The following is a 21694-nucleotide window of genomic DNA, read 5'->3' on the forward strand; positions in this document are numbered from 1 at the left end:
GAGAGAAGCTGCTGCACTAATCCTCAAATCTGTTGTGCCATCTGGTAAATACAGAGTTTCTCCAGAGACGGAAAGTTAATTGTGGATTGTAGAAGATGGTGAAGATGACTGGAAGGCTGCCATGGAGGAATGTCTTGGGATCAGTACATTTTAGGAGCTGAGAATTACAAAAACAGGGGGGAAACAATAGAACCCATCTTATATATAAAGAATATTGTTGTATTGTTTAAATCTAAATAACTTGTAGCATGTATACTTAATTTGCTAGAAAAATACCTGCTGACGTTGTAATATAAACACATTAGATAGCCTATAAATGTGTATCGTTATTATCAACAATGTTTTCTCCACCCAGTGCTGTTTACATTTCTTGAAAGTGTTCAAAACCCGTAAAAAAAAGGGATACAGTTCAAAAAAGATTCCCTTACAATCACAACTACATACATTTATTTTTAAAAAAAAACTAATTTAACATTTTGGCCAGGGACACAGTTTTATCTCTTACTTCTGAAAATCTATACATTGTTATCTATATATTTATCCTCAATGTTTTCATTTTCATTTTGATATTATGAATACATCATTATGCAGACCTGCCCTTCACTACACATTGGAGTTTGCAGTTTCACTCCAAAGGTTCAGGGATCAGGCCTGATGTCTGGTGTGAAAACGAGGTGATGAAGACGTAACCGGAGTGAAGGGATGCAGTGTGGCCGGCCGTTCCTCATCCTCTGTTCACTGTCCTTGTTCCTGACGTTCCCTCACAGCCAGCATTGCCTTTCGGTAAAGATCTGTCAGGGAAAAGGGTCATCTTTTTAAAAACCAAAGCTGTGATTTCATTTCATTTTGAAAATGTCATTGCGTTTAAATGGAAATGCGAGAAGTGGACGAATGCTCACCGAAGGTTGCAGACAGGTCCACAGGTTGAGAGTAAGCTTCAGAAAGCTCCTCTGTGTTGATCTTGTTCTTCCTTTTTACTTTTACAACTTTCTTCTTTCTCCTCTTTTCCCCTTCAGCTAGATATAAGATACAATTAGTATTTCCATTCTTAAACAGATTAAAATATATATATATATATTGGCCATAAATAACTGATTTCAACCTTGAGGCGGCTTCTTGTCGTTGTCCGGTGATTCTGACACGTCCAGAGTCTCTTCTTTCACTTTTTTTTTGCGTTTGGTTTTGCCTTTTTTGGGGGGGATCAGGGCACTGCTGGGTTTCTCTCTGTTACCAGAGTTTTCTTGCTCTCCTCCGTTTCCATCACCCTCCTCTTCCTCCTCCTGCTCATTTGCTTCTCCTTGGTTTTTTTCGCCTTCCTTTTCCTTAACCGGCTTCTTCTTCTTCTTCTTTGTGTTCAGCTTCTTTTTGAGAGAGGTTTCCTGTGAATAGTTTAATCCACTATTTATTAACTGTAACATTATTTTTCACTTCGCATTATCAAGCAAACAAAACAAAACATAAGGTAGCAGTGGACATGCAATCTAAACCACAGAAAACTAAATTTTCTATTAAACATAATAAATATACACTATTATCATTGTAAAGGCAGAATTCATGGCTGAGCTGTTAAATGCATTAGATTGTACGATGTATGTACTGCAGCAGCCACTGGGTGTAGTTTTAAGATATATTCCTGACCTTTTGCAGTATGTTTCGAATGGGTTGCAGCTTTCCTTCACCCTTTGTCTTTTTCTCCTTTTCTTTTGGCCGGTGAACCTGACGAAGATCTGACTTGCTGGATTTCATTCTGAAGTGAGAAAACATTCAACATAAAAAGGTCAGATTAAGTTCAAATGATGCTTTGGGTTTATGTTGATCTGTACAATATGCATGTAAAATAAAGCGATGACTGTTAAGGCCTCTGCTACCGTTCCCCTTTGATTTTTCTGCGAACTTTCTCTGTTTTCCAGGTCTTTTCCCCCCTTCTTGGTTCCAGAGGCCTCTTGCTGTCCTGGACTACGCGAGTGCACAGCTCGGGGTAATCCAGACAAACTGCACGCAGCAACCAGCGAAGGCCCCGTTGAGTCTTTCTATCCGACCAGCGTCGCAGGTCCATTAAGGCAGAACAAGGCTCCTGAGAGAGAAAAGAGAACGCTTCGTCTGTTTCAACTACTCCATCAGATTTGTTGGGTTTGCTTTCTTGAATTTTTAACACTTACAATATGGCACAGAGAGCGGCTCTGGTTGACCAGCTTCTCCAGTAACAGAATCTCAATCAACTCACTTCCCAGCAAAGCGTTCATTTTGTCTTGTTTGTTGGCCAACCTAACAAGAAAAGGTTTCAGCACAGGTCACTCACACTTTAGCTTCACAGTTATCCACTCATTACATGTTTCAGAGTTTCTCTCGTCAGCCACTAGAGGGCACTGTTTACATTGTGCATGATGTTAGTAAGGTCACACTTGTAATGTAAGTAGGAAGTATAATTACACTAATATGGGTTTTCCCGCCACTCTTGGTTGCTTCAGCAAGTCAGCGAGAACCTCCTTGACCTCCTTGACCCTCTGCCTGTCACTGGAGTCCACCACAAAGATAATCCCATGGGCCTCTCCATAGAGCTCCTGCCAGGCTCCTCTCGACTCTGTTGACCCCCCAACATCCAGCAAGGTGACCTGGTAGTTTTCCAATCTCAGCTCACTCCGGACGCAGCCATGGGTGGGTCCAGCTTCCGCACCGAGGGGGACTGAAAAGAACCGGAAATAAAACACAGGTAGATTATCTTTTGTGTTTTTACGCTTTCGGCACAGAGATAAATTGGCCTAAAAGTAACTTATTTACCTCTTAACATCCCTCTGATGGAGGATGTTTTTCCTGCTTTGTCAAGACCAACCACCAGAATATGCACTTTCCTGCAAAGAAGCATGCACAGAATAGAATTTCATTTAAAGGAGCACCATTATAAATCACATCAGGTGGCATCAATGAACCTAGAATGAGATGCAAATTCGTATAGTACAAATATTCTAAAAGAAGATTAGTTTAGTTTTTTTTCTGTATTAAATGCATGGCCGTTCTAATTTTTCTTTCTGAAACTAATTACGCATTCACTCATTTTTAAAGAAATCTGTTATTTGCTACCTGATCGGCTCCTTTATTTTGGAGAACCAGGTGCAGCAGTTGCTCATCAGGTTGAACATGTTTACTTGAGGTGAGCAAGGTGAGCACAGCGGCCACCATCTTCTCTGGAACTGGTACCTGCAAACAGATGGTCAACCTAAGTATGACTCACACACGCACAGAAATAGGGCCAGCAGGTTGAGTCATGGGGCTCACGGCCAGGTCCAACACGAAGATGCTTTGTGTCTGCTGTAGGAGACTTTTACAGATGGTCGAGACGTCTGGGTGATGCTTTGATTGCCTAATGTGTCTTTATATACGCTCTCTAATTAGCTGTATGAGCAATCTAGCTCAGTTTCTTCTCAAAGATTATTTTCTTTAAGTTTTAGGATAAAAATAATGAATGATAATGGGAGATTTCTGCCAGTCGGGAACTATGAGGGGTTCTCTCAAGTCTTGTTGTACACACGCAGCCGGTGTGTCTGAGGAAGTCGGGCCATGCGCTAAAAAAAGACACAGTTATTTGTGCAGTGGATCTGTTGAGGCTCCGTAATCTGATGAAGCCAGTTTAGCTTTTACAGTATTGTTGACAAGCTGAACCATTTGTTGTGGCTGTAAAAGACACTGAGGTCATCACCACGTACACTCAGTGAGGAAACTCACGTTTAAGAAGAATATTTTTCACAGGTATCTCATATCATTTAGAGCAAGTTTAGTATAAAAGTGTCAATATATATATATATATATATATATATATATATATATATATATATATATATATATATATATATATAACATCCGTCCACAGTCCCGAACATGCAAGTTGTGGACTGTGTGAATGTGAAAGAAAATGTGATGTATATTCAAAAATGTGTGTGCATAATAGAAAACATAATTAGGTATTTTGTTCATTTTGCCAAATTCTTCAGTAATTCTAGGTACTGATTGAATGGTTGGTTATGGTTCATACATTGTAACAATATTTATGTCAATATGTATGTCGAGTTTAGTGATTTTAGAAAGCGTATAAATACAATGAGAAACTGGAGTATTAAGCACAAATAACACCCAGTAGAGTGCAATACAAATCTTAATAGCTATGAACAACCTTTTGATGTTAAAGATAAGCCAGTACAGGCGAACTACAGTATTCTTGTTCATATATCTCATAACTTCTACAAACACTGTACATAACAATGCACCCGGTTTGAAGTCAGTGAATCATTGGTTTAAAACATAGTATTACAAACTCAGTGGACACTAAACTACTAATACCCGATATTACTGATGCGCAATTTAATATGATTTAAAAAGTGTAAAAGATTAACAAGATAGAAGAAATGTACCGAATACTTACAGAAGTAAGTCTATGTCCATGCATTTGTTTGGGTGTTTGTCTCTACTAACATCTTGTGCCCTTCTGCTACCAAACTAATCAGGCTCACAGTAAGCCTCTAGTCGCCCCATGTGGGAGGCACAACCTGGGAAACGTTGGATTGGTATTCCAACCAATCCCAGAGTCCTCTGAACCAATCGCTAATCCCATTGGATGGTGTGGTTACTCTAGTTAGACCCAACGGAGGTGCATGTATCCATCCAGGAGAACCAATGTGTTTTGTGGTGTGATCTGTGACGTGATGTGCCCTCCTGGAAGTGGAAGCATGCAGAGCGCTTGGATAGATTTACCTCAACTTTAGTCACTGTGGAACATAATGACATCATAACTATGGTGACAGCCAGGTGGCGTCACGCTACACTGTACGTGAGACAAGTTTACATTTATATTTGGGACTGAAACTATATTTTCTTTGTGAAGTGGTCGGTTGATACTCTTACAAATGTATTTACGGTTTGTAACTAACAAGTTACTGTGCTTATTTTAATATGTATTGTTGGGTATGTGCTAATATGTGCATATTTATTATGTCGTGGATTTGCCATTTTATTCTATTTTTACTCACATTTTCAGTTGTTTTCCTGTTGATCAATTAGAAATGTTGCTGTCAAATAAACTTTCAATGTGGATAATTAAGAGGGAAATAAACAAGGTGATAGTTCAGGTGAAAACATTCACATTTGATAAGGAATGTTAAGTGTATTTATAATAAACACATTTCATACACAAATAAATTAAAATGATATTGAATATAATTGTCTGACTGTAAATATAGGTGGTTCCCTAACAATTACAGAGGATCAACATATTAGATAATGGTTAATGTAATTACAAAGCCAGTCCAACACATTCTGTAATGCAGCATGAGCCACTAGATGGCCTCAGAATCACAGAATCTATTTTCATTTGTGCACATTGTAGTCTCTGTAAATTATAATGGCTCTGTTTTCAAGTCCTTGACATGCTCAGATAAATGGCTGAGGCTACATTTCAGTCTATTCAAAGCTAAACACACATATTTTTGATTTGCAGCCTCTGTACAATGTACTCCACACCACTGTTTTTTTTAAATTTCTTAATGTTTATATAGGAAAATCTAAATAAAATGGACAGCAGGCTACTAAGCAGAGCTTCTGCAGACACAATTAAATTATAGATGTTTGTGACTTGGAGCAATGATTTGTGTGGAGGCCTTATCTTATTATGTCATTAAACCAACATCCAATAAGGCTCTGCCCTCCTCTGCTGAGTAAGTAGACTCATCCCAGAATCTGACCACAGCCCTGCGTCAGCTGCCAGACAAACACGCACACACACACACTCAGCAAAAAAGCAGCAGCAGCTGAGGACCACACCCCACATTGCAAACATGTTTCACAGACCCCCGACTGCAAATATTGCAATCTGGGTTACAGCTGGACTACTTCACAGCTTCTGTTAAATACATTAACATTAAAGGAATAGTTCAATATTTTTGGGAAATGTGCTTATTTGCTTCCTTGCCTTGAAGTACATAAGATGAGAAGATCAACACTAATATAATGTCTGTATTGTAAATATAACGTTAAAGCCAGGACATAGTAAGCTTAGCTTATCTTAGCATAAAGACCTATCGGCACCACAAGTTTAGTTATCAACACAATCTGTTTTGTTTAATCCGTATAAAAAAACAAAGTATATAAAAGGAACATTATGGTTTGGAAAATGTTTACATGCCAAGCAACCCCTGTAAAAATGGAGGATTGTTGTTATCTAAAAGAAACAATATCCAACCTCTTATCTGGTGAGCTTTAGAGTCGCTGGTAGGTTGTAGTACCTTTGAACAGAGTCAGGTGAGCTGTTTCCTTGCCCTAAACAAAGTAAGCACTTTAAGATAGTTCAAGACAAAGATTATTGTAGAGAATTTGACACATAACAGTGTAATTATTTCAATGAGCGCACCCTATCCCTCTCCCGATTGGCTGGTAAGTCTGTGCACATGGCTGGTGCGCGGTAATGAGGTTTCCATCTATCACTGCCCTATGTCTCCACAGAGCACACAGCCTCTGCAGTCTGAAGTCAGTGAGCCACACCACTGCTTCACCAAATACATGCATAAGTAATGACGTGCCTTAGGTTGTGTCGACCACTGACTTAGATGAGATCTGATTAGACAGAGAGAGGTTGGCATGTTTGAGTTGAGCTGTGTTGGAACTGTACCACAGTTTAGTAAAGAAAAAGAAAAAAAAAAGTTACATGGACCAAACTGGAAGTTAAAGTTAAAGTTAAGCAACAGAGAGTAGTTGTGCAATGGAAATATTGTCTCCTTCACTACATATTGTGTCCTTCTCAAACCATGGATCCTTGTTTGCATAAGAAGTTGAGCAAACATCAAACTGGTTCTGTTCTTGGTCACAAAACCAATTGTGGCCAAGTCTGTGGCAGCTTTACTCGCAAGCCTGCAAGTCACCATAACAAGGCCAAGTCTTCTCTGCTGATGGGAACTAAAAATGGAAGTTCAGAGAAAATGATCTCTCTTTGCTTGGTGCTTCCACTTGGAATAGACAAATACTGGATGTAATAAAACTACATTGCATTTCACACTGTATAAGTAGCAGTTAGTTTGGCAAAAGTAGTCCAGAGAGAATTAAATGTTAACATAAATTGTAGTGTTTCCTTAGTGATTATTGTAGTTATTTAAAAATAGACTGACATTTTACGAGATAGATCATCTTCTCTGCTAGTCATAACAGTAGTACTAGTAGTAGAAGTAGTAGTAGTAGTAGTAGTAGTAGCAGTACAGTATAGTTCTCAAAGTCACAGTGACCTGTGCAAGATATCACATGTCGGGCTGCTCAAAATAGCCCGACCACGCACCAGATACATTTATAAACATTTCCTCAGTTTCTATTTATACTGTTTTCATATCATTTTTGACACACAGATCCCATCACCCCTTCATACATCTATTGTTCTGCCTGCAGAGCAAGCAGATGCTATTATAATAGTTGGGTTATTTCTCTTCCCTTTTTTATCCATATTGTACTTCCATATCTTTGGGCTTTTTTTCAGAAAACAGTAAATGCACCTTTCTGTACAGTTTATTAATTACCTGTAAATTGTACTTTCTACTACCATATATTTATACATATATATATGTATATATATATATATGTATATATATATATATATATTATATGTATATATACATGTCTTGTTGAGTAAAGTTCCAGTTTATCTTATCTCTAATCTCTCTTACTTTGAAGGCAGACGCCCTTTCATTTCCGGTATGGTTCTGCGTGTTTCTCGCCGATTTAGCGCAGCTGTTGCATCGACAGCGCAACAGGGCTGGAACCACGAGCTGAAACCCTGACCTCAAACTACCTGCACATTGACGCCACAGCGTGTTTTTAAGCTTAATTTAACTTATTTAAAACTACTGATGAGCCTCCGAGTCTGGGACGACGATCGCCTAGCGGAGTCTTTATTTTGAGAGTGCTGCATGACGAGGCATCCCCGATCCTAAAGTCTGACCGTGCAACAACAACACTGATATCACTGCAGGCAGTGAGGTGGTATCCTCGGGATTAAACCGGGTGGTGACGCCCCACGGCATACGAGACAACCAAACAAAAGCTTTTGTTTTTCTCCGTGTGTGTGTGTGTGTGTGTGGAAAGGGGGGATTGTTGCGTTGCAACGCGATGTGAAACCAGCGATGATCAACTTGGTGGAAAGTTGGGAGAGACGGCGGATCAAGGGAAGCGTTTACAAAGCGCTGTTGTCTGGAGCGCGCTAAGGCGAGTTCAGTTCTACGTCCGAGCCCAAACCGCCTGTCCGCGTGCCGACCAAGTCCAACCGCATCATCATGTGCGAGGTGACCATGGAGAAGCAGGAGGCGGGGGAGATATCCGACATCGACCCGCAGGAGGAGTGCTCCGCCGGGGAGGAGAACAGAGTCATGCTGGTGGTCAATCACAGCCGGATCCAGCCCCCCTTCAGCGTCCTGCTGGCCACGGCGCTCTACTGCGCGGAGTTCGTCACCGCGGCGGTGCTCTGCAGCATGTACCGCAAGACCGACGATGTCATCTGGCTGGGCTTCACCATCGCCTTCATGCTGCTGCCCGCCCTGCTCATCCAGCTGGCGCTGACGTTCATCCACCGGGACCTGGGTCGGGACCGGCCGCTGGTCCTCTTCCTGCACCTGCTGCTGCTCGGCCCTGTCATTAGGTGGGTGAGGGTCAAGAGGAGAACAGTGCATTTAGATACTTGAAGGTGTTTTAAACCAACGTTTGAGCCAGCCAGTGGTCGATGGGAGTTGTAGTAAATCACCTAAAATATAAACAAAAGCCATAAACAAGTCGTGTGGAATATTAGTCTATAATTCCTCAATACCCTTTGTGCTGCAAAGATGTGTACATTAATTGAATAGACGAGAACTATATGTTGGATTCATCATTGTAGTCATTTTTAAGCTGAAATTCCAAACTTTTTTTTTTCTCAAACGTGAGGATGTTGTGCTTTTCTACTTTGACATGAATGATTGTAAACTGAATATCTTTGGCTCTTTGAAGGCAACATCATTGGCCCTCTGAAATGATAACAAGAATTTTCCACATTTTCTGACGTTAGACTTTTTTCTAAACGATTAATTGAGAAAACTGACGGATCACTCGATAAAGAAAATAATCTTTACTGGCAGTCCCCACATCTTACTGGATATCCAATGTCCACTTTCCAGTTGCAGTGCAGTACAGTTAATGGATAAAACAATAATTGACAGTCTCCGTTGAGTGCACTGACGGTCAGCCCCCGATCCATCAGCATCCATCTGTTGTAGTTCATCTATTTACTCATGCACATTAATTTGTAATGATGGACTGCTGCAGCGTCATGATTCTTTTTGCACCCAACGGGAATCGGACAGGTCACTCATTAACGGCATCAGACCAGGAAGGCCTGTCCAGTTTAATGGATGTTAGGGACGACCGAACATGACAACCTCCCACGTCGTCACAAGTGTTGAATAGAGATGTCAAATATCTTGAGCCTTTCCCTTTCTGAGCTTCTTTTAATCTGCCACGGTCTCCCTTGGTGGTTTGGTCCCAGTTGAACCTACAGTCTGGATCTCTTAAACCAATCTGTCAGATGACTGTGAGAGCTGGCCACCCGCCTTGGTGACACACCCTTCACATTTATGGGTTGTATGCCTCTCAGTTTTATGACCTTATCTCGGGATGAAGGCCTCCGGTGCTGCACACCAGGCCGGGTTGGCTCTCCAGGAGCGGTGGAAGTGCATGTTCTCTTGTTAGAAAGGTGTTCTGTTTATACAGAGTACACTTCGATGTTGGTTGATCTCCGCTCGGGGATCTGTTTGGGGAACCGCGACTCATGCAGGGAGATCTCCGATATTCAAATATACAAGATGACTCCTTTTTCTTTTCGCTCTGAACTTTGATACGTCAACAGTGAGCCCTGAGGTGTTTCTTTGAATGTACACTACAAAAAGAGCCAGGTGAAGGGTGTGTTCATTTTACAGGGCTAGAATTTCCCCTCCGTCTCCGGTTCTCTGCAGGTTTACGGGCCTCGGGAAGAGCGCTTCGCAAGAGGAAGGGTTAATAAAAAAATGATAACTTGGTTTGTGGCTCAGCTTGCGGTGCACCCTAAAATACGATACAAGAGAAAAGATGGAGATTGAATATAGATCAAAGGGAGAAAGAACCCTTTGCAATGTCATTCAGAAGACAGGAGAGGATCTTATCTTCGATACTGAGCTAAAAGGATTGATTTCCGGCCAGCCGTTGTTTAGTGTAGCCTGTCGACAGCGATAAAAGTCTGTATCTTTTCAGAATACAGCACAAGGCTCACATACTTTCTGTGTTACCCGTTGTCATAATAGCCATTTGAGTCAAAAGTGCTTCACAAATTATCTCACCTGACCTTTGGATCCTCATCTCGGCTCAAGGCTACATTGGCTGAGTTGCATTGTGGGACACGTAGCTGTCACATCGGGACAAGGAAGAATAATGTGTGGAATGGGGGGAAAAAAAGAAGCTGCGTATTTCTGGTTCTGCTGCATTGAATTTTTATCCTTTCTTTTCAAATCTGCCTCCTGAGTGCAATGCTCAATCTGGCGGAGTACTCCTTTTATGAGTTTTAAAATCACTTTGTTATTGGGGAACAAGAAAAGAATGAAATAGAAAAACAAGACGAGTGCTGTGACTCAATAGAGGAGCTTCCGTTGGTACACTTCTGTGTAGGCTGTGTACCTACTGGCTAAATTGGGTGGATTTTGACATGGTAGTGTTGTCCAGTGTTCTTCTTAACTCTTCTTCACTTTCTTCTTGGCAAATTGTAAGTGGACGCAGCATTAGAGCCAACATTTGACCAAAACATCTGGCGGCTTGTTTGCTCACTTCACAATTGTACTAAAACTGTGAGAAGTGTCCATCTTTGTTAGTGGGAACGCACCCAAAACAGCAAGTGTCGGTACGGAAGAACGCAAACGTCTGTGGGATTCATCCTCTGGAGACCATAAACCTTTTCTGACAACCTATCCAATAGTAGTTTCAGTGCCAGGCTGACACTGTGATCCAGTGGCTAAAACCAAGGATCATCCTCTGGACAAAGTAAGCTGTTGAAAACCAAAAGTCAGCACCACTAGTTTATGATGCTGCACACTTTGCTCTGCCAGCGACCATGAAATCCTGCGTCTCTCATGTGAGCTTTATGAACTTTGTTGTTTAGTGTTTTGCAGTTATCTTCCGCCGCACTAAGCTGTGACGTCTCTGATGTTGTTTATGGTGACAATGAAGCCGGAAAAGCAAACGTTGGTGATCGCTATTACAGATCATTTTGTTCTGTTCAGTTCTTTTATTTCTCTGTTTTTATTTCGAGCGCTTTGCGTTCCACGCTGTGCCGCTGTCAGTAGGTTTCCTGTGTGACTCAGGGATGGTGTAATAAGCTGGTCTTGTCGCTGCACACTCAAACACTTGATAACGTCCGCTATCAAAACCGGAATTTCAAGTCACATTTTTTTACACATAACTGCGCGAAGAAGCATTTTAAGAGCCTTGTGTTTGGTTGCATTGGATTCTGCGAGTAGATAGTGAGACAGTATCCACAGAGTCAATATGGCAGCTCTGAGGAGGGGGTTGGGTTATTTGTAACTTGTCTGGACTGGCTTCCTTAAATACATAAAGCAGAGGCTAAAACGACATACTGGGATTACTCTGTCACTGTGGGCCAGTCTCTGCATGCAGAGCCTGGAGTTTTGTGTCAGTTTGTGTTTCACAAAGTCTCCGCAGTCGGACAAGGTCGTGTTAGTGTGAGCGCCATGAGCCTGATGAGGTAATCCCAGGCGACCAAAACAAGAGGATCTTGCTAAAGAGCTGAAAGAATTTCCTGAATGCTCCGCTGCCCTTCAGCCATAAACAAACCTCAGTATTTCAATTGTCACAGGAGTCTCCCTGCTTCTTTCGTTTTGTGTTTGTCCCATCGGACTGCTGCATTCGCATGTTTAGACCGAGCAGTAGCTTGTGCGTTTCCCCTTTTTTTTTTTTTTTTAAATCCATAAGTCGCTTCCTCAGAAATCCGCATATTGATTCTCTTGGCTAATGCAGTCATTTTTCCCCTCCCCAAAGTGGATTTCAGTCTGAAAGCTAAGTGCATGCTGGCTGAACTTCAGGGCCCTCGTGCTGCGTCCTGAGCGCCGCTGTGCTGCCAGGTTTCCAAGGAAAGGGTGTCAATGAATCTGGTTTTGGCCTTCGCTGTTTCTCGATCATCGGCCTTGAACACTAAAGTGTAAAAACTCTGCCTGTGGCCATCGGTCTGGGAGGGACTGTGTTTAGAGAGAATCTAAGCATCTAAATAACAACAACATTTCCCCTGCCAGCCTCTAATGTTTGGGTCAAACACAGTCCAGGGACGAGTGTGGAAGCTTGGCTCTGTGCCACGTTTACACTGCAAGTAGACAGGACGGTTCCCCTTCTAGCAGCAGCTGAAGCAACATGTCGACTGCTGACTGGAGAGTCTGGGCAGCACATGGTTGAACCATGAAGCAATAGATTCCTGTGGGATTCCACTCTAAAGCTGGAGATTTTGGAGCAAAAGATGACATTCCAGCACAGGGGTGTGAGATGTAGTGCTGCAGTGGGAATCCTCAGAGGGCGAGCGTTGTGTGTCGAATGCAGATGTGCTGCACTGTGAGATGTGGGTCGGTTTACAAGCGCTCTTAAGGGATTATAATGCTGACATTTTGCTGTTGGCAGGTGGAAACCTCGTACTTCCAGTTTAGGTAGTCGGCTTGTTGCAGCTTGAACAGTTGGTTCTGAAATTCTTATACAAATGTGTGTCCTTTGGGCCTCCTAACCCCCCCCCCTCCCCCCTCCCCCCTCCCCACAAATTGCATTTGCCAGAAATCCTTTTGTCAAAGTTCTACATGGAAGACATCTCGCAGTGAAAAACGCGTTGCCCCTCTTCATGAATCGTGGTTCAGCCAGTTGGTCTGAACACATGGAGCATTTACCTTGCAAACGTGAAGGGAACCACACCCTGGGGGTTTCTGTTGATCCAGGCCGGCCTCTGGGAAACTGCTTTGTTTTCTTTCTACTGACTGCCCTCTGGTGGATTCTCTGTGCTGTGTTTGTTTAGCTGTGATTTGTGTGTGTGTGTGTGTGTGTGTGTTGCTGTATATAGCCTCTGTTGATTTTGCTTTATTCTACTTGTACGTTGCTTTATAGCTTTTAATGCCCTTTCCTATCCACACTATGATGAGTATTTGTTGATGTTAAAACACAAGGCATCGTGTCTCATTGTGGTAACTTAAACATCACACTGCACTGCCCTCTGTTGGTGTGAAAGTGTTACTCCACTATTAGTCACTCTGATTTCATCCTCAGGTGTTTTGAGGCTCTCGTGGTCTATTTCAAATCGAATAAAAAGGAGGAGCCCTATGTCACCATCTCCAGGAAGATCCATCTGACGAAGGGCCAGGGGATCCCCATGGAGTGGGAAATCGGCCAATCGGAGCGCAACCTGGCCACACACAGAAACGCCTTCAAGCGCACCGCGGTCATCCAGGCTTTTCTGGGGTCGGCGCCTCAACTGACGCTCCAGCTGTACGCCACCATCCAGGAGAAATACGTACCTCCTGCCAGATGTAAGAAGGATGGAGGTGTTGAGGTCCATGCTATTGCTCCACTATTGGAGTCTCTGTAAAAAAAGCACTACTTACTCTGAATTTTATTTCTGGCAAGGTTGAAGTAGCTCTAAAAACAAATGATAAAAGGATTTGAGGTTGGCAGCTCTTTAAGACGAGGACTCATCACCTTGAATTAATACTGTACACATAAAATGAAATGTCACTGCAATGTAGTAAAGTACGGTGGAGGATTTTAAATAGCCTCATATAACCCGGTAAGTCTTTTCTGTGTTTTTCCTCAGTTATTAAAAAGCCAGTGTATAAAGAGATGTTTTTGTTTATTGATGGGTATCAAAGATATATTTCTTTTTAAAGTAGTTGTAGAAAAGATTCCGTCTGGACCAAAGATGTTTCAAAAGTGTCTGTCTACCATATAACTGATTGAATGTTTTTGAGCATTCAGCATTTTTTACATTTTTTTCAGGAGTATGACTTCCATTTTATATCGGTGTAAGTTTAAATATGTATTTAATTATGATCAGTTTAAGGAGTTCTCCGTGTTTGAGACCATTCGAGACGAGACATTTGTCGACGGTGACGTGATGCCGTGGATCAAAAGGTAACGGAGCGCTTGTGTTTGTTTTTCACAGTGGCTCTGATGATCATCACGCTGATCTCCATCACGTACGGGGCCGTCGTGTGCAGCGCTCTGGCCATCCAGATCAGATACGACAACTACAAAGTGCGGTTGCGCCCTTTTGCCTACCTGTGCATGATCGTGTGGCGAGGGCTGGAGATTGCCACCCGGATCACCGCTCTGGTCCTCTTCAGCACGGCGTTGACCCACTGGGTGATCCTTGTCGGCATGGTCAACCTGCTCTTCTTCTTCTTCCTCCCCTGGGTGGAGTTCTGGGCCAAGAAGGGCTCGCTGACTGACGACGTGGAGAAAAACTTCTCCAAGCTGGGCACCACGGTGGTGCTGTCCATGTTCACGTTACTCTACGCCTGCATCAACACCTTCTGCTGGTCGGCGGTGCAGCTGGACTTCTCCCATCGAGAGCTCATCGAGAGGAAGCAGCGGTGGGACCGTCTGGCCATGTACTACACGGGCCGCTTTGTAGAGAACTTCCTCCTCATCACGCTCTGGTACTTCTTCAAGTCGGACTTCTACGAGTATGTGTGCGCGCCGCTGCTTGCCGTCCAGCTGCTGATCTGCTACAGCCTGGCCTTGCTCTTCATGCTGCTCTTCTACCAGTTCTGCCACCCCTGCAGGCGTCTCTTCAAGTACAACGTGCATGACTGCCTGCACTGCGTCTGCTTCCGTCCAGGAAGAAGGGGGGCGGGTGGCCGACGGCGAAAGCTGGCGCCCTCCTACTCCACCGCCGCCACCATGGTGCTGGTGCCGGAGGAGCCGCTGGAGCTGCTCGACCCCCAAAACTCACGACCTCTGGACCTCACCAGTCCGCTGAGAGAGAGGGAGACGGCCATTGTTGATGACATAATGGAAGCAGCCTGAGAGAGGCTTCGCGGGGAATCAAATGAACAAGTTCTCTGATGTAGAAATGCCTCTCCGCTGCAGGCTGCACAGCAAATCGATGCCTCGAGTACTTTGACACAAAAGACCAGAATGAGTGCATTGTTTTTAATTTTTTTTTTTTTTTAAAGTCAGCGAGATGATGAACTATTTCCTCAAAGTGCACAGAACTTTCTTTACCTTACGGTTGTGGGAGGGATTCATGTGAACTCCTGATGGCTTTACTGAGGGTGACGACTCGCACTCGGGGCACAGCGAGTTCTCAGTACACCAAAGAATGCAGCATGTCGAAATGTGCAGCGATGCACAAAGGCCGCCTTCAGAGAACAGCCGGGGGTCATGTGCAAAACTGAGCCAGGTGTGCGGGAAACACGCCAAGACTTACCGGGGCACCCCCAGTTTACTTCATTTTGGGGAACTCCCACCACAAACGCTGCCTTTTGCACACATTTCCATCTGCACTTAACCAACTGCAGCAGGACAATAATGTTTCCTCCTCGTATCCAACTACTTAAACCTGCTGTTGAATACCTTGTATTGTTCACTGCTCAGTCTGGTTCCATTGAATTACGAAAACAGGTTTTAGTTTCACATAAAAAATGTGAGAATATGTCAACCGTTAGCGAAGACAGTGTGGAATACCACGCGTGTCGTTAACCTCCCAGTTGATGATGCTTTAACCAGATTGACATAGCTTCTACTTTATCAAAGTGCTTTCACAGTTTGCTAACATTTTATGTGTTGTCATCGTTTGTTCTTTCAGTGCCTTGACTACTATTGTTTTACTTGAAACTCAAATAAAATAATCAGATGTTGACACTATAATTCTGTTATTTTGCCCTCATTTATGACCTCTCGCTCGTTACTCACACAATAAAACGTTGTCTATGAAACCAGTTGTGTCGCCGCCCAGCAGAGGGTAAAAGTTCCCGACTGTTGTAACAACTTCCTCATTCCTGGCGTTTATTTGGGCATGGGGAGGAATGTGGTCAATCACCACGAGGGGGGAAACCTCTCCTTCACATCGCCTTCTCACCTGCAGAGGAGGAAGGAGAGAGGAGGGAGGAGGAGTCCGGACCGGAGCGTGGAGGATAAAAGCACAGGCGACGAGGAGATGCAGGGAAGCTGCTGCTGCTGCTGCTGCTGCTGCTGCTGAGTCGTGATTAGGAGCTCAACATGGCGAACTGGATCATCAACCATGGACTTACAACATTCATACTGGTGAGTTCTGCTTCTCTACCCGTTAGGAATTACATTTGATATGTGGGAAAAATTCCCAACTTACGTAAAAGTATCCCAATGAGTGTGTGTGGCCTTTATCGCAGATAACATAAAAAAAATAATGAATAATTCTGTGATGGAAACATGCTCTTGTCTGTGTTTGCAGGTGATCTGGATGGCCCTCAACATCTTCTTATTCACCTGGTATTACCATATCTACGCTTTGAGGGATGAGTTTTACTACACGCGTTATATTTTGGGGGTGAGTGAGAATCAACGTCAGCTGAGATGCTTCTTCAACCATAGAAGTACAGTTTTGACGTACTTGTACTTTACTTGAGTATTTCCATTTCATGCAACTTCATACTTCTACTCCCTTGCATCACAGACGCAAATATCTGTTTTTTTTCTCTTCTCTAAAGAAAGCTACTTTGCACAAATATATAATACAAATCAAAAAACATTAATAAATGATGATGTATTGTTATAGCACTAGTATGAACGAAGCAGATGGTATATAAAGTAGTTAAAATAAGCTCTAACTTTACCAGCTGCAACTTGTAATAATAAACATATGGAGTACTATATTTTGATGCAAATGCTGCCAGTACTTTTATTAAAGTAGGATTTGGAATGCGTGACTTTTACTTGCAATGTTTTTACATGTTACTTGTCAGTATTGTTTCTTTTACACGTAATACTCGTTACTCCGTTGTGCTTCGTTATGAGCAGGTGGCACCTTGCATGGTGGCCGGGTGTGAATGATGACATGTAGTGTTTAAGAGCTTTGAGTGGTCACAACACTAGAAAAGCACATTTACCATCTAGATTTTTATTCTATTGTGTTTTTGCTATTCTTCTGTTGTAATCGTTAAGGAAACTTTAATGGCACAATAATTTCCTTGACAATAAAGCTCCATCTTATCTTATCGTATGTTATCTTGGTAATATTGCTTCCTCTACTTGAGCGAAAGGATCTGAGAACTTCCTCCACCAGTGGTAATCACACATGACTATGTATCTTATTCCAGGACGCCTTGGCCTGGGCCAGAGGCTCTGCAGCCGTCCTCAACTTCAACTGCATGCTGATCCTCCTGCCGGTGTGCAGGAACCTGCTGTCGTTTATCCGAGGCTCCTTAGTGGTACGATCACGACATTTCACAGTAGGTCATTATTGTTTGATGACAGCGCATTGTGCTGTCATACAAACTAGTTTGACTGCAGAATGCCAAAACATTTTCTTGTTTTGATTTCAGTTTTGGTATTTTTTGGTTAATTTTCATAATTAATTCAATGTATAACGTTTTCTATACAATTAAAGTCCTCTCTTGGGCCGTATCTCAGTAATAAAGGTGTGATACAAGTAAAGACAATGTATGTTGACTCCTCCCCCCTGAACAGACACCGGTCAGGTAGGTTTCAGTAACTTTTGGAAATGGGTTCTTTGTCCTATATCTTTTCAGTGTTGCAGCAGAACAATGAGGAAACAACTGGACAAAAATCTGAGTTTCCACAAGCTGGTGGCGTACACGATCGCTCTGATGACAGGTGAACTTATGCAAGCATTGTCTTTTTGTCTTACCTTTTCTTTTTCCTTTTTTATTATTTGTTCAGAGATTAGATTACCAATTGCTTAATTTAAAGCAAAAATAAATGTTGTTTTTAAAATCTTTAAAATGTCTGTACTTATTTTAAGTGTCATAGATGCAGATTTGGGTGGATGTTTAACACCTTTCTTCAGAATAAAATAAATATGAAACATGAATCTTAGAAAAGTATTCAGATTTATTTATTATTATTATTATTTCTGCCATGAATAAATACAATATACTTACCACAATGTGCAAACCCGCAGCTCATCAGTGTTTATCAGATAGTTTACGTAAGGGTGAAAGGAACATGGAAATAAATAAACAGTTTGCAGTCCTTCCTGGTGGTGAAGTGAAAATGAGATGACAGAAATAGATTCTATTGTTTCCCGATGTGATACGTCCTCCTTTTCTCTGGTGTTCCTCGCTGTGTTCGAGGTCTTCAGCTTGTTCAGAATGCTGTAGCTTGAATCTTGACTAGAAAAACTAAAATATTTTAAGACTTAACACTCATTCTGGCATTCTGGCCTTCACTGGTAACCAGTACACGCCAAAGCTGATTTTAAGATTCATATTTTTAACTTATGAGGCCTTGCACCACCTTACCTATCTGAGCTATTAAATGCAATTAAATGCACTTTGAATGCAATTGATTGATCGATCAAGCAGCAGTGATCATGTGTCTCCTCTCTGTGTTCTGGCAGCCGTGCACATGATCTCTCATCTGTTCAACGTGGAGCGGTACAACGACAACAGACGAAATAAAAACGATAAGCTTGGCATGGCTCTGGCCATACTGGCAGACTTAGAAAACACCACCTACCTGAACCCCATCCGCAACATAGACACTGTAAGTTATTGTAATGAAATCAAATGCATACAGAGATATCAAATCCCTGCACGTCGTAGTTTTTTTTTTTTTTTTTTCATGCGTTCATATTAGTTGAAGGATGGTATGCTCATTATTAGTTGAGTAAATTTGCCAAAAGGCCTCCACCACCTTCCCTCCTCTTGTTCTTGTGTGTCACTCCTCCTCTTCTCGTGCCTCAGGATCCGCAGCAAACCCCGACATACTTTGTCTTCACCAGCATCGCTGGCCTCACAGGGGTCATCATCACTCTGTCCCTCATCCTCATCATCACCTCCTCCATGGAGGTCATCAGACGCAGCTACTTCGAAGTCTTCTGGTACACCCACCATCTCTTCGTCATCTTCTTCCTTGGTCTCGTGATCCACGGAGTTGGGTAAGGGGGAAAGTCTTGGCTTTCTTTTCTTTTCAAGACGCTATTGTTGTCATTGCAAGCGGGTTTCACTCGTCTTTCAAATCTGCAGATATATTGTGAGGAAGCAAGACGAAACACAACGGCACAACCCCACCTTCTGTCGAACTCGAAGTAGCGATTGGGGTGGAATTACTGAGTGTCCCGTCCCTCAGTTTTCAGGAGGACCGGCAATGGTTTGACTCTTTTGAATTTCAAATTTCTAAGAAGTGGCATTTTAGTCTGTATCAGCCTTTACAACGGTTACTAATATCTTGACTTAATTTCTACAACCACGAGTACAAATACAAGCATCATTTGTGAATTGTGAAATAATGTAATCTCCTTGTTTGTTTTTTTGTTTGTTTTTTAGACCTGGTATTGGGTGATCGGTCCAATGATCCTGTACCTCTTTGAACGTCTGCTGCGTTTCATTCGTTACATGCAGGCAGTCACATACAGGAAGGTACGTTTGATTCCTTCTAGATTCCTTCTAGTTTGTTCGGCAAACGATGCAACGGCTTCCTCACCCGATTGTTTGTTTGTTTGTTTGTTTTTACTTTCAGATTGTGATGCATCCGTCCAAGGTGCTGGAGCTGCAGCTGATGAAGAACGGTTTCAAAATGGAGGTGGGCCAGTACGTCTTCCTCAACTGCCCGGCCATCTCCCAGCTGGAGTGGCACCCGTTCACCATGACCTCCGCCCCCGAGGAGGACTTCTTTACCGTCCACATCCGCTCGGCCGGGGACTGGACTGACAAACTTATTGACATCATGCAGCAGCTACCAGAGGGCACACAGGGACCCAAGTGAGTGCTAATTTAAAAAAAGACGGTTCTCTGTCAAACTTTCTGTAGCTCCCACAGATCAACTAAATGAAAACCAGGGTCGGGTGTCACAAACTGGCTATAAATGCTTTGGTATGTGGCGTTGGTCCTTTGGTGCATACTTGTCTCTAATCAAAATAAACATGAAATGAAATCTTTTATGCTCAGCAGCTGTTTTTCAAGGTCAATAATGATTAAGGCAACTAGTGAAAGCTAATATGAGCCAACTTAGTATTAGTTGTTGTGATTTAAACACGTCTTCAATGCCTTGGCAGTCACCTGGAGATCATTTGCAACTGATAACAGGTTATTTATTGTTGCTCCTCAGAATGGGTGTGGACGGCCCTTTTGGCACCGCCAGCGAGGACGTTTTCGAATACGAGGTCAGCATGCTGGTGGGGGCAGGCATCGGAGTCACTCCCTTCGCCTCCATCCTCAAATCCATCTGGTACAAGTTCAAAATCTCCAACCCTAAACTGCGCACCAGAAAGGTAACAAGCCAGACGCCCATATCGAGTCCTGTAAACACTGTAATTATCCATTTTAAATAAAGAACAAAACAAGTCCTCAGCAGCTCTTTTGTGAGAGGACCGTCGTGTTCAGCAAGTCTGCATCTACTTCCTGGTTTCAGATCTACTTTTATTGGATCTGCCGGGAAACACATGCCTTTGAATGGTTCGCCGACCTCCTGCAGGTGCTGGAGAAAGAGATGGAGGAGAGAGGGATGGGGGATTTCCTCACCTACAAACTCTATCTGACCGGGTGGGATCAAGGCCATGTGAGTGTGTGAATCACAGGAGAAGTCCGGACAACCAGTGTGAGCGTTCAGTTTATCTCATTCAGTGGTGTTCCCCCCACATTTCATCACAGGTAACTTATATCAAGGTTCACTCTGGCGAGGAGACCGACGCGGTCACTGGGCTCAAACAGAAAACTCACTACGGCAGACCGGTCTGGGACAAGGAGTTCGAACAAGTCCGCAAAGAGAACCCCTCGTGAGATGAAATCCTCTTTTCAGAAGATCAATTCAAATATATTGTATAGCTTATTAAAATACAGGGGATTGACTGAAGAACTGTATTGTAAAGCACTTTGTGCTGCATATTTTGTACGAAAGGTGCTAGACAAGTTATGTTTATCATCATTACTTGCATGGATTGCATTCTGATATTTTCCACCCATATGCACTTTTCACGTTCAAACTTTAACCTCTTAACTCTTCATGTTTTCAGGTCTGTGGTGGGAACCTTCTTGTGTGGCCCTGCAGTTCTAGCAAAAGTCTTGTCAAAGAAATGTGCCAAATACTCAGATGTGGATCCCCGGAAGACCAAATTTTACTTCAACAAGGAGAATTTCTGAGTGGAAAATACAATCAAGGAAACGTGGACATTTTGAACGTCAACAGTTTCTGTATTATTGTGAGAAAATAAATGCCAAAGCGGCCCGGACACCTGGGCCACAGCTGGGTGTGTTGGACACGCTGACAAAGAGGCGTGCGTGTTATTCATCTGCACTACTCAGGGACTGACTCTTTTCTTTATTAATCCATGATGAAACCAGGAGTTTCCACTGAGTCATTGTTTATAGTCAACACTCAAGATATTCTCTTTGTATCAACAATTTTATGATGCACTTCTGGTGAAGCTTGAGACTCTAGATAAGGAAATATTTGACTGTGACCTCAAATGTTTAGT

The 21694-nt window shown here is 42.7% G+C and overlaps 3 protein-coding genes across 3 annotated transcripts; 2 read left to right on the forward strand and 1 right to left on the reverse strand.

Annotated features, from left to right (window-relative positions):
- Window positions 1–735: 735 nt before the first annotated feature.
- arl13a (ADP-ribosylation factor-like 13A) lies at window positions 736–4434 on the reverse strand. Its single transcript, XM_034544284.1, has 10 exons — window positions 4415–4434; window positions 3079–3195; window positions 2779–2849; window positions 2431–2683; window positions 2160–2265; window positions 1869–2074; window positions 1639–1747; window positions 1103–1379; window positions 900–1016; window positions 736–791 (listed from the first exon to the last, which is right to left on the reverse strand). Exons 1-10 carry the CDS (start codon window positions 4432–4434, stop codon window positions 736–738), a joined length of 1332 nt encoding a protein of 443 aa, XP_034400175.1.
- On the forward strand, window positions 2660–15872 carry xkrx (XK related X-linked). The gene is made up of 4 exons (XM_034544283.1): window positions 2660–2710; window positions 8110–8659; window positions 13330–13589; window positions 14222–15872. Exons 2-4 carry the CDS (start codon window positions 8298–8300, stop codon window positions 15085–15087), a joined length of 1488 nt encoding a protein of 495 aa, XP_034400174.1. The 5' UTR covers window positions 2660–2710; window positions 8110–8297; the 3' UTR covers window positions 15088–15872.
- Window positions 15873–16215: 343 nt separating this feature from the next.
- nox1 (NADPH oxidase 1) lies at window positions 16216–21413 on the forward strand. Its single transcript, XM_034543373.1, has 13 exons — window positions 16216–16326; window positions 16493–16588; window positions 17358–17468; window positions 17790–17874; window positions 18620–18765; window positions 18966–19159; window positions 19248–19371; window positions 19548–19640; window positions 19741–19982; window positions 20329–20491; window positions 20632–20778; window positions 20871–20995; window positions 21233–21413. Exons 1-13 carry the CDS (start codon window positions 16282–16284, stop codon window positions 21357–21359), a joined length of 1698 nt encoding a protein of 565 aa, XP_034399264.1. The 5' UTR covers window positions 16216–16281; the 3' UTR covers window positions 21360–21413.
- The last annotated feature ends 281 nt before the right edge of the window (window positions 21414–21694 follow it).

This window comes from Cyclopterus lumpus, chromosome 10, assembly GCF_009769545.1.
Source record: "Cyclopterus lumpus isolate fCycLum1 chromosome 10, fCycLum1.pri, whole genome shotgun sequence".
NCBI classification, from domain to species: domain Eukaryota; kingdom Metazoa; phylum Chordata; class Actinopteri; order Perciformes; family Cyclopteridae; genus Cyclopterus; species Cyclopterus lumpus.

Excerpts from the sequence above, each read along its gene's own strand:
- arl13a (XM_034544284.1), bottom strand. The coding sequence starts at position 4,434 with ATGGACATAGACTTACTTCT. Across the intron at positions 3,196-4,414 it reads ATGGACATAGACTTACTTCT|GTACCAGTTCCAGAGAAGAT; the intron begins GTAAGTATTCGG and ends ATCTGTTTGCAG. Across the intron at positions 2,850-3,078 it reads AAAATAAAGGAGCCGATCAG|GAAAGTGCATATTCTGGTGG; the intron begins GTAGCAAATAAC and ends GCTTCTTTGCAG.
- xkrx (XM_034544283.1), top strand. The coding sequence starts at position 8,298 with ATGTGCGAGGTGACCATGGAGAAGCAGGAGGCGGGGGAGATATCCGAC. Across the intron at positions 8,660-13,329 it reads CTGCTCGGCCCTGTCATTAG|GTGTTTTGAGGCTCTCGTGG; the intron begins GTGGGTGAGGGT and ends TTTCATCCTCAG. Across the intron at positions 13,590-14,221 it reads ATACGTACCTCCTGCCAGAT|TGGCTCTGATGATCATCACG; the intron begins GTAAGAAGGATG and ends TGTTTTTCACAG.
- nox1 (XM_034543373.1), top strand. The coding sequence starts at position 16,282 with ATGGCGAACTGGATCATCAACCATGGACTTACAACATTCATACTG. Across the intron at positions 19,160-19,247 it reads CTCGTGATCCACGGAGTTGG|ATATATTGTGAGGAAGCAAG; the intron begins GTAAGGGGGAAA and ends TCAAATCTGCAG. Across the intron at positions 20,779-20,870 it reads CCGGGTGGGATCAAGGCCAT|GTAACTTATATCAAGGTTCA; the intron begins GTGAGTGTGTGA and ends ATTTCATCACAG.